The sequence below is a fragment of the Populus trichocarpa genome, chromosome 9, assembly GCF_000002775.5.
Source record: "Populus trichocarpa isolate Nisqually-1 chromosome 9, P.trichocarpa_v4.1, whole genome shotgun sequence".
NCBI lineage: Eukaryota > Viridiplantae > Streptophyta > Magnoliopsida > Malpighiales > Salicaceae > Populus > Populus trichocarpa.
Genome location: NC_037293.2, coordinates 1,911,917 through 1,921,984, shown reverse-complemented (window position 1 = coordinate 1,921,984; position 10,068 = coordinate 1,911,917). Strand labels below are relative to the sequence as shown.

Below are 10,068 nucleotides of genomic sequence, written 5' to 3'. Positions count from 1 at the left end.
TAAGCCTAGTAAATCATTCATACGAGAAAGAATAACATGTTTTAAGTCAGAATTGAAATTTACCAAAACCATGCAAGAACTAGAAATTTAAGCAACATGAAAAGAAATTTACATAAAAACTTTATTTTTATTATCTTATTTTATTTAATTAATTAATATTAAATAATTATTTTTAATTTGAGTTTATTTTAATTTATTTAGGAATTTATTCTATTATTGAAAGATTTGGTTTATTATAAAAAAACATTTCTTTATAAAAATAAAAATCTTACCCTAATTTATTAAAAATTAATTGGTTTCATAGCATCATTTATATACTTAAAATTTTTAGATACAAAATTATTTCTAAGTTTTTTTTAATATTTTTAGTTCTGAAATACAAAATTACCTCTAATTCAGGGTTCTATCAAATCAAAATTATCTAATTCAGAGATCACATCAAATACCATCCTCACTTGACTTCCCTCACCATCTTTGCTTCATTGGCTGGACACATTAGACAGCTAGGTGCTAGTGGGGAACTCTCCCCATATCCATCCATGATTAGGGTTAAATAGAACGTTCAAGAAACAGTTAGCCATAGAAAACATTTGCCACTAAGCATTCGTAAAGATACATGTAAGCTGCAATTTAAAGCCTGAAGAAGATATTCAAGTATTATCCACTTGTCACTTGCCTTGTCATTCGAGATAAATGGTGGAAAAACGAAGCCATTCTTCTATGGCAAGTATTATTCAATTTCAACTTCCATTTGAAGATAAAAAGGATATATATGTGTATATATCAACCGACAAAATCATGAATCATCTGACCTCCAAATGACTGCTTAAACTGACCATTGTGTTGTTGCAATTGTATTTGGTGCTGCGCACTTTCAATACCTTGCCTGAGACCCAAAGTAAGGGAAACAGCTCCACCATTATCAATACCACTTCTCTGATACGGCAGAAAATTCATCAATGATCCATCCATGGTGGTGGGAACCTGAAATTCTACTCTTGACCTCTTCCCTTCACTCCATTGCTCCTCATCCAGTTGTTCACCGCTGCTTCCAGAGGAACCAATACCAGAGCATTCCAATTGTTTATTTAGCATGGAATTTTTACCAAGTTTGTTTGAGGTTTGTTCATCATTTGACTGGATATTACCCTCTGGAGAATTTCCATCATTCTTTCCAGAAATTTCTGCCAAGCCTTTTGTTTCAAGCATATGTATTTCCTCAACCATAGGTTTCCACACGCGAACGCGGGCATTAATGAACCAATTTGACACCTGCACTGATCTGCCAACTTATCAAACATCTAAATCTAAAGGAGTATATCTCATGCAGCAAATGCAGTTCACAAATTTCTAACCAAATAGGAGCACATGAATACAATATCATTGAAGAGCTCTAAAAACGAGATCATTGAAAAAAGCAGTGTGAAAGAAGAGCTTCACGGTCTTGGAATACCAAGACAGCAAGATATCTTGGCTAATTCATATACTAACAACTCCAATTAAACCAACACATAATTGTTTCAATCAATCCAATCAGCTAAATTGAAAGCGAGACCCTTGGCCAGAAATGATTAGAAAGATTAACAAGCAGCTGACTTACCTGGTTTCGAGATAGACCTGTCCGCGTAGCTAACATGTGCTTATCAGTGTCTGTGGGGTACCTACAAGGGAAAAAAGTTGATACAGTAAAATATTATAAGAAAATTACGTATTCGAATGGTGATGGGAAACTCACGGGTGTAGAAAATGCTCAAACAGCCAAGCTCTAAGAATTGCAACTGAACGTTCTGGTAGGCCTCTTTGGGGCCTCCATATGTGTTGTTGGGGTTCATGGTAACCCACACTAACCCCACCAGATTTGTTCTTTTGAATGCTTTGATCCATGTATATTGACCTTGATGTAATTGTATCACCCTTACTACCCACTGCAACTGTATTCCGGGAGAAAAGATCGTCTCCTAGGGCTTTCGTCACGAGCTTGAGTTGGTCTGAGATGCCATGTTTCAGAGACCTGAAATTGCTAGAGACTGTCTTGAGAGCCAAGGAAACATACGGGGTGGCAGCACTGAGACTAGCCACTGATTCAAAAGAAGAAGCTACCATTTGCATCTGTTGATGATATTGCTTGTACCTTCTGCAAACCTTTTGGTAACACGGTGCAGTAGAGTCACCAAATATGCTTGTTTTAAGTAGCAGGTAAGAATTAATGCAATAAAAATCATGAAAAATAGACAGATTATAGGCATGCGTATTCTAAAAAATTAATCTCCACAAGCATAATTGGTCATGATGTAATCGTAGTATTGGTGAGGTAATTACTGAATGATAATGATTAAGTACATAAACAACTTCGTTGGATGTCAAAAGGAGAAATTAACAGCGATTACACTGTGCATTCTTTTTGGCTTACCAAACTTTAGCTAAACTTGGAAAATCAACAGTAGGAAAACTAGCATTGTGAAGCTGCTGATCACACTTTTCTTTTCACAGCAATAATGCTGTCATTACAAGATAACAACTTGTTGGGTTTTGGCCTTGTGTACGATGAATTTTTTTAATCAATGCCATCATCTTGCCTTTTCAAAAAAACAAACATGGACACACAGAAGGATATTTTCCTTATAATTAGTGGTAAGGAGAAGATTGGATGTATATTAATCTAAAAAGAAATCCTAAAAAGAAATCGAGAGATGTGTAGAGTAGACAAACCAACCTCCTCTTGCAAGAACAGGAGCTTTGCCTTCTTTTGTTGGTATTCTGGCCCATAAGATCCACAAGAGCCGCCGCTTCCACCTACATCATCACCACCACTTGCCTTATTTGAACAGTAAAATGTAGAGGATGGGATGCCTGAGTAATTCTTGGCGTTAGTTCCAGAATTTTCATTGGCTTCATTAACAATGTCAGCCAAAGCTGGAGCAGTAACTTGATCTTCAGACATCTCAAATATTCTCGTGAGTTTTGGACCTGTTCTACTAGAGAATTCTTCCAGCAGTTGCTGAGCTGGCTTCAAGAATTTTGAACTCTTTAGAATAGTTGCATATCCAGTGAAAGGTCCAAGAGGACCAGTGTTGCGAAGAGCATGCGTAGAAGTCCCCACGATGTCATGAATCGATTTTCCACAACTTTTAGTTATAATTGATGGCTTCGGCAAAGCACACAGAGAACTTGACTTAGAAAATTTTGAATCTTGATGAGATTCTTGGGAAACACGATCAGCCACCTTCAATTGCAAATGTTCAGATGCATATTCCTCTCCAAAATGGGTAACTTCAACTTTAGATGGTGGATTAATTGATGAAAGCGACAAAGATAAACCCTGAGTATTAGCATCACTTGTAATAGTCATCATCTCTTGGTCACTCGTCCTTTCAACAAGACCCAACTCACCAGTACTCCAGTGATGGTAGTTCTCAAGTGGTCTGCTCATCCAAGTACTGCCATTATTATCAAAATGTGAAGCAGTTGATTCAGTTACAAAAGATGGATGGAGAATGCGTTCATTCATTCTGGGCCTAAAACAACCAGAAGGAATGACATCTTGGGCTGCGTTTTGGTATGGTGGAAGAGAAGGAACCTGCATCACCCTCAACTGCTTGATGCTATCTTCACTTGAAATTTCACCAAAGGTATTTCTTAACGTAGATGGAAGCTGAACATTCTGGTTTCCATTGTAACCAGGCATCAAATATTGTCTAGATGTTGAAATGTTGCTTACCCTTGCATTATTTGACAAGACTTCCCCAACAAACATAGGTTTCTGATTTCTTTCCCCACCTACTGATCCACCTGCATAATTCACCATCAAATCATAACTTTGCTGTGAGTCAAGGCTTCTCCAATTACCACAACCTTGTGGGTCACAGCTACTGGCCTTGTGTGAAGCATTGAAGTTGGATAAAACTGGGTGAGACGTCATACCAGTGAAAGAAGAATCCTCGGCAAGTATAGGCCTATTGAGCGGAACTGCACCTAGTTCTTGATCAACAATTGAAACTTTAGGAGCTGATAGAACATGAGAACTTGTTGCAAAATTGAGAATTTCTGAGGAAAACATAGTGGAATCATAAATCGTATTGTCATTCCTATTATTTCGAACGTGAACAAGATCTGGGCTTAGCCCTGGACTGACAGATATACGTTCCAAACTGTTAGGGTAGTCATCTAAATACTGAACTGAGGTTAAACTCTGTTGACCTCTCAACTTATCTCTCCGGCTTTGCTGTGCTACATGTGATTCAGGCCTAAAACTTCTTGTTTCCATCTAATTCTAGGAAGCCACTATCCGATTCTGCTTATTTTCACTGGAATCTCTCTAGTGAGCTCACTAGCCAACTTAAGGCCAAGATTGCCTCCTTGTACAAGAATCCGTAGCTTCGAACACCCATCAAACTTAGTCCTGAAACTCTACGAACTTAAAATCCCTGCAATACCATCATGTTACAGAGATTACATTACATAGAATATCAATTAATGCTCTACATTTTACACACACTAATGACGGCATAAATCTAGAAGGAGGAAAACACATTCATCAGACTAAGGAAAACAAGAAAAGCATTAACAACTCTAGAGGTTCATCGCAACTGAGAGAGAGGGAGGGAGGGAAGGAGGGGTCTCTGCTCTCAAATCTGTACAAAGACTTTTTTTACTATTCTCGTCGTCGTCGTCATCATTTTTCCTTTAACTTTTGGAGTGGTTACAGCCAAACGGTAGGGCTTTCCCAACCAAAGGAACAGTGCAAAAATCTTGCAGACTTGATACTCAACAACTTGAATCAACTCAGTCTTGGTCTAAATAAGAGGCTAAACCACAAAACTTGTCATTAATCCGTAACGTTTCACCCTTTTCACTGCATGTGTATATACATATATATAACATAGAGTACATGTGTATATCATAATTATACCTCACGTAAACCACTGTAACCCTAATTCCAAAAAAACACCATAAACCCTCATGCATGTCCGCCCTCTAAACAGCTAAAGAAAGAGACTGAATGATAGAGATCCGATTGTTGAAAAACATAGTGGAAATCTCTTGTCACTTTAAGCCCTTCAGCTTTAGTTACTTCTTTACAACCCGCATAGAGTAGGAATAAGAAGAAGAAAACAAAAGAAAAAAGCATGTTGACATCAACCAAAAAATTCGAAACATACGAAAAGAAGAAGAACAAAAGGAAAGGAAAAAAAAAACGTAAAGAGTTTGCATAAAAAACAAAAAGAAAAATTTCTGAACAAGATTTTGATCAATTTTCAAAGAAAAAACTCGAGGAATAATCAATCTTTTATCTAAATAGACAAGTAGTAATAATTACCTTTAAGATGTTGAAATCAACCATAAAGAGAGGAGATTGGTACAATTTCCGGTAAGATTCCGGTGAGGTTAATTTCTTGGGAGTATATTTTGGTGGGAGTAGAGTTGGAGACGAAAGTGGTGGAGGACAATAATTGCCAAGTTTTGGTATTCACCGTTAGCTTTAACGCCTAACCCGCGCTTTAGCTTTTTCAAAGCAATGTTTTAACGTGCTTTGGACGTTAAATTTGACGGATAAAAAATGTCACGCTCGTGAATTCAATTTGTGTCTCCCCGGTATGGGTCCCTTTCCTTCCCTTAGCCAAATTTCACTATTTTTCTTTTTCGATGCCTGGGTAAGGGTATAGTTATCGAGCCAAATTTCACTATTTTTCCTTTTTGGGTGCCTAGATAAAAAGTATATTCATTAAACTCAATTGGTTCTCATTTTGATCTAGAAAATTTATTATTAATTTATGTTGTAGTTGGGCTTATGTTAACAAGTGATTTTTAATAGTCAGGTGTAAGTCTATCATAACTAGATAAGGATCTGCACCAGAAAAATTATAGAGATGGTTTAGCAGAGATATTTATGGACTAATGGGACAAATCTAGATTCAAGAAGAGGTTTGGTCGCGTCAAACCAAAGCAACGGTTCAAAAGGGTCATAACTAGATGAAATCGCTACTTCAACCGTCGAATCTTTAGATTTTAAAATCTCACCTCGGGACCTCGATTTTGGCAATTTTTATGATTTCTAGTTATTTTCAAAATTTATATTTCCTTCCTTTGTAATCTCGAATTATTATTTTTATTTTCTAGTTGAGGTAGGGTTTCTAGTCTATTTAAGGCTTCGTAAATCTTCTAAAGGGGAGACTTTATCATTATTATTCTAGAGAAAATAAAACCTACGAACTTGGGGTTCACATCGGCAGCCCATTTCGCTCATTAAAATTCTCATGTTCTTTCAGTGTTTTGCTGTCTTCAGCTTCCGCCTCTATCAATTGGTATCAAAGCCCAATGATCTCAAGTTTATTTCGTGTTGTGTGTTGCAATCTTGTGGAGAAGAATTTGTTTACCACTTTGTGCGCTAACAAACTATGGTAGGAAGAGGTCGTGGAGCAAGGTGTAGCCAAGAAAGTGATAAGAAGGAGCATCCCTTTGGGACAGGAATGTTCAGGAGCTTATCATCGAAGACATGCAAAGGTAGATCACAGAATTAACTCGTAGGCTGGAGGAGAGAGACTTACGAGACCAGGGACAACATGACCAGGATCGGGAGAGTGATCTTGGGTACTTTGTTAGAATTGAAAATCTGAGATGAATTCAGAAGAGACCACCCTTTGAGTGAGAAGAGAACAAATCTGGAGATTTTGAATTTTGTATCAAAATTCCTGAGTTTTCAGGGACTTTACAAGTAGAAGAATAAATTAACTTGTTGAATGAGATTGAACGGATTTTTGAATACAAAGATGTGGCTAAACAAACGCGAATAAAGTTGGTTGTAATCAAATTAAAGGGTAGGACATTTGCTTTGTGAGCAGATGAAAAAGACAAAAAAAAAACAAGGGAAATCTAAAATCAATGACTAGAACAAGATGATGAAGAAGATGAGAGAATACTTTCTTCCTTTTGGTTGCTCACGGACTTTATATCAGAGGCTCCACACGCTAAAACAATGAGGTAAATCTATCAATGATTATACTGACGAGTTTTACCAACTAGTTTCAAAAAATAATCTAGCAGAAATAGAGGAGTAGCTGGTGGCACGATATCTTTGTAACTTGCGACTGTCCATTCAGGATGTACTGTGTCTTTAGTTTTTATGGATAGTGTCAGAGGCATATCAAAGAGTTTTAACAATGAAGAAGCATCAAACTATCTATAATATTAGCATAAACTCTAAATATTGAATTTGAAAAAAAAAATTCAATCTTATTTGGCCTAAAAGGCCACTAGACTTAAGAGGCCCACATGCTTAATAGGTCATTCATTTTTATTTTTTTTATATAAAAACAACAACACAAATGATAAATAGTTTGCGTTTGTTTTAAAAAGTTTTATAGCAATGTGACCATTGGAGCTAAGCCATAAATTTGAAATAAAATGACTAAAAACTATATTAAATTGGTTTATTATTCATATTAAATAGTAGAACTGACTCTTAGCATTTTAGTTATATTAATAATAAAAACTTATTTGATATTATGATAGTGGTTAATATTTTTTTAAAAAATATATTAAAATAATTTTTTATTTTTAAAATTTATTTTTAATATTAGAACATCAAAATAATATATATATATATATATAAAAATTAAAGTGACGATTATAGGGAAAAGCATGTAAAGGCAAGACATCTTATTCGTATGAAACACCCTAATTAATGTGTTTATTAACAAAAATGCCATCTAAAAACCGGAGTAAAATCAAGAGTAAAATATTTTGGATAAACCTCTATATTCTTCGTCCGAGCGTTTCAACAAGTTTTTCTAAACATTTATAGAAAATTTTAATGACAGAATTGAGCATTTCTTAAAAAATTTAAGATTTAAGAGTTGAGAAAAAAACTCATTGAAAAATGATGAAGGAGAAAAATGATTTTTGATTATCATATTTCCAATAACAACAAAAATAATCACATTTTATGTCAAATGATTTAATTATATAATAGAAGTTCGGTGATAGTAGGTTTTTGGCTTGCGGGCCTAACTCTCTCTCTTGTATAAATTTTAATTAATACCTTGCCCTCCTTTATATGTATTTTTTAGTTTATATTATTTTTTAATTTAAATTAATACCCTATCTCTGATTTTTCGTAAGTTGTTTTCTTTATTTTTTAAATTGTAGTTATTTTTTAATTATTTTATATTTTTTTAATATTTTAAAGAGATTATTGCAATCTATATTTTCATTTTTTTTCTTTGAAATTTAATATAAATAAATTGTATTTATATGATGTATTTTAAAAAAAATCAGTTATTATTGATTAGAAAAAATTATCTCTAAAATAAAAAAATGCAAACACATAATTGGTTTTTAAAAATTAGATGTTAAATATTTGTATATGCATGTTTTTGTTTTCCAAGAAATATTAGCTTAACAATTTAGTATTTATTTAATATTAATAATTTTTTCAGAGTTTATCGATTCATTTATTTTTAAATTTATCATGTTAAGCACAAATAATATATTCACATTTCTCAATTAAAAAAATTATAATATAATAAAATATATTTATAACACTTATATATTTTTTATTATATTAAAAATTAACTTGGTATGACATGTCATTCGTTCTTGCCATTACACTACCAAAAGAGAGTGCCAATAGCAGATAAGGAAGTTTGAATAACTATGGCAACAAATAAATAATTTAACCAATTAATTTGAGCTCTCATGAATTATTCAAGTAAGGGTGAGCAAAAAAACTAAAAAAATTAATTAAACCGAGAAAATTAAAAAAAAAATAACCAAAAAAACCGAACTGTGAAAAAAAACCGATTAGAATTTTGAAAAAACCAACTGGTTCAGTTAGGTTTTATAAGCCTGAAACTGAAAAAATCAAACCAAACTGAACCCAAACCGAAAAAAACCGAGCTAAAATCGAGCCAAATCATTTTGAACTAGTTTTTGTTCTAAAAAACCGAACTGAAACCGGTCGGTTTGAACTAGTTTCTGTTTTTTTTAAATTTGGTTTGGTTAATTTTTTTTTTATAAAAACTGAACCGAAAATGATCACCCCTAAATTCAAGACGTGACCAAGCCACGTTTGTTTTATGAAGGGTTTATTTGGGGATATGGTGAAAATCATATTTTTAAAAATTTTATTTTTTTTGTTAAAAATATTTTTTTATATTTTTAATATTTTAATGTTAAAAATAATTTTTAAAAAATAAAAAATTATTATTTTAAAATATTTTTAAGTAAAAAATACTTTAAATCACAACGACTATCATAATTCCAAAGAGACTCGAAACAACTATTATCTCATTTTTCTTCACTCCACGCGAGATATTTACAAGGAAAATAAATTATTCTTCATTATAGAAGATAAAATAATTTAATTAAAATATATAAATAATTCACATTACTAGATAAACAAATAATTCAACAAGTTTATACAAGGAAGACTCCTACATTATTTGTTTTTTTTTTCTTGTATATTATTTTTTCTTCTATAATTACGAACTTAAATATCGAATTATCTATAATTTCAATTAAAAAAAAAACTTGTATTTATAGAAGAGGGTAGAACGAGTGCGTTCAGGCACCCCATTAGCTCGTGAACAAGTGGTGGAATCTAATCATTCTAGCAAGCCAATCAACTAATGTCAAGGCCCACTCACGCTCTTTAGCTCAAGACACAATCATAAAAAATAATAAAAAAAAAACAATTTAATATGAAATTTTTACAATTTCATGAGAAAACATGACAGACGAGAGAGAATTTGGTGGTGTTTCGTGCATAATGGAATGGCATGAAAAAAAAAATAATTAATTTTTGTACGGAGCCATTGACGAAGCTCATTCGTTCAAATGGATGGTATCAATTGATCTTCCCCATTTCCTGAAATTTAATATAATAAAAAAATAGTAATATTTGTACTACTTTACAAGATTGACCTCTTCTTACACGAAGTTTTTATATTTGATAATGTAGTAATTGTTATTTTTTAAATAATTTTTTGTGTTAAAATACATGTTAATAATATTTTTTTATTTTTTAAAAATTATTTTTGATATTAGCACATCAAAACGATCCAAAACATA

General features: G+C 33.0%; 1 protein-coding gene across 4 annotated transcripts; it reads right to left on the bottom strand.

The window, feature by feature from the left end:
- Nucleotides 1-549: 549 nt before the first annotated feature.
- Nucleotides 550-5,484, bottom strand: LOC7491157 (BEL1-like homeodomain protein 3). Of its 4 annotated transcripts, XM_024608059.2 has the most exons (6): nucleotides 5,318-5,484; nucleotides 3,922-4,424; nucleotides 2,714-3,789; nucleotides 1,736-2,142; nucleotides 1,601-1,661; nucleotides 550-1,272 (listed from the first exon to the last, which is right to left on the bottom strand). In XM_024608059.2, the coding sequence occupies exons 2-6, from the start codon at nucleotides 4,262-4,264 to the stop codon at nucleotides 784-786; spliced, it is 2,376 nt and encodes a 791-aa protein (XP_024463827.1). In that variant the 5' UTR covers nucleotides 4,265-4,424; nucleotides 5,318-5,484; the 3' UTR covers nucleotides 550-783. The 4 variants fall into 4 exon arrangements, with proteins under 4 accessions (XP_024463827.1, XP_024463829.1, XP_024463828.1 ...); XM_024608061.2 differs by having other exon boundaries at nucleotides 550-1,282; nucleotides 2,714-4,424; XM_024608060.2 differs by having other exon boundaries at nucleotides 550-1,277; nucleotides 2,714-4,424.
- Nucleotides 5,485-10,068: the final 4,584 nt, after the last annotated feature.

Excerpts from the sequence above, each read along its gene's own strand:
- LOC7491157 (XM_002314255.4), bottom strand. The coding sequence starts at position 4,264 with ATGGAAACAAGAAGTTTTAGGCCTGAATCACATGTAGCACAGCAAAGC. Across the intron at positions 1,662-1,735 it reads TTTGAGCATTTTCTACACCC|GTACCCCACAGACACTGATA; the intron begins GTGAGTTTCCCA and ends TTTCCCTTGTAG. Across the intron at positions 1,273-1,600 it reads CAGGTCTATCTCGAAACCAG|GTGTCAAATTGGTTCATTAA; the intron begins GTAAGTCAGCTG and ends AGATCAGTGCAG.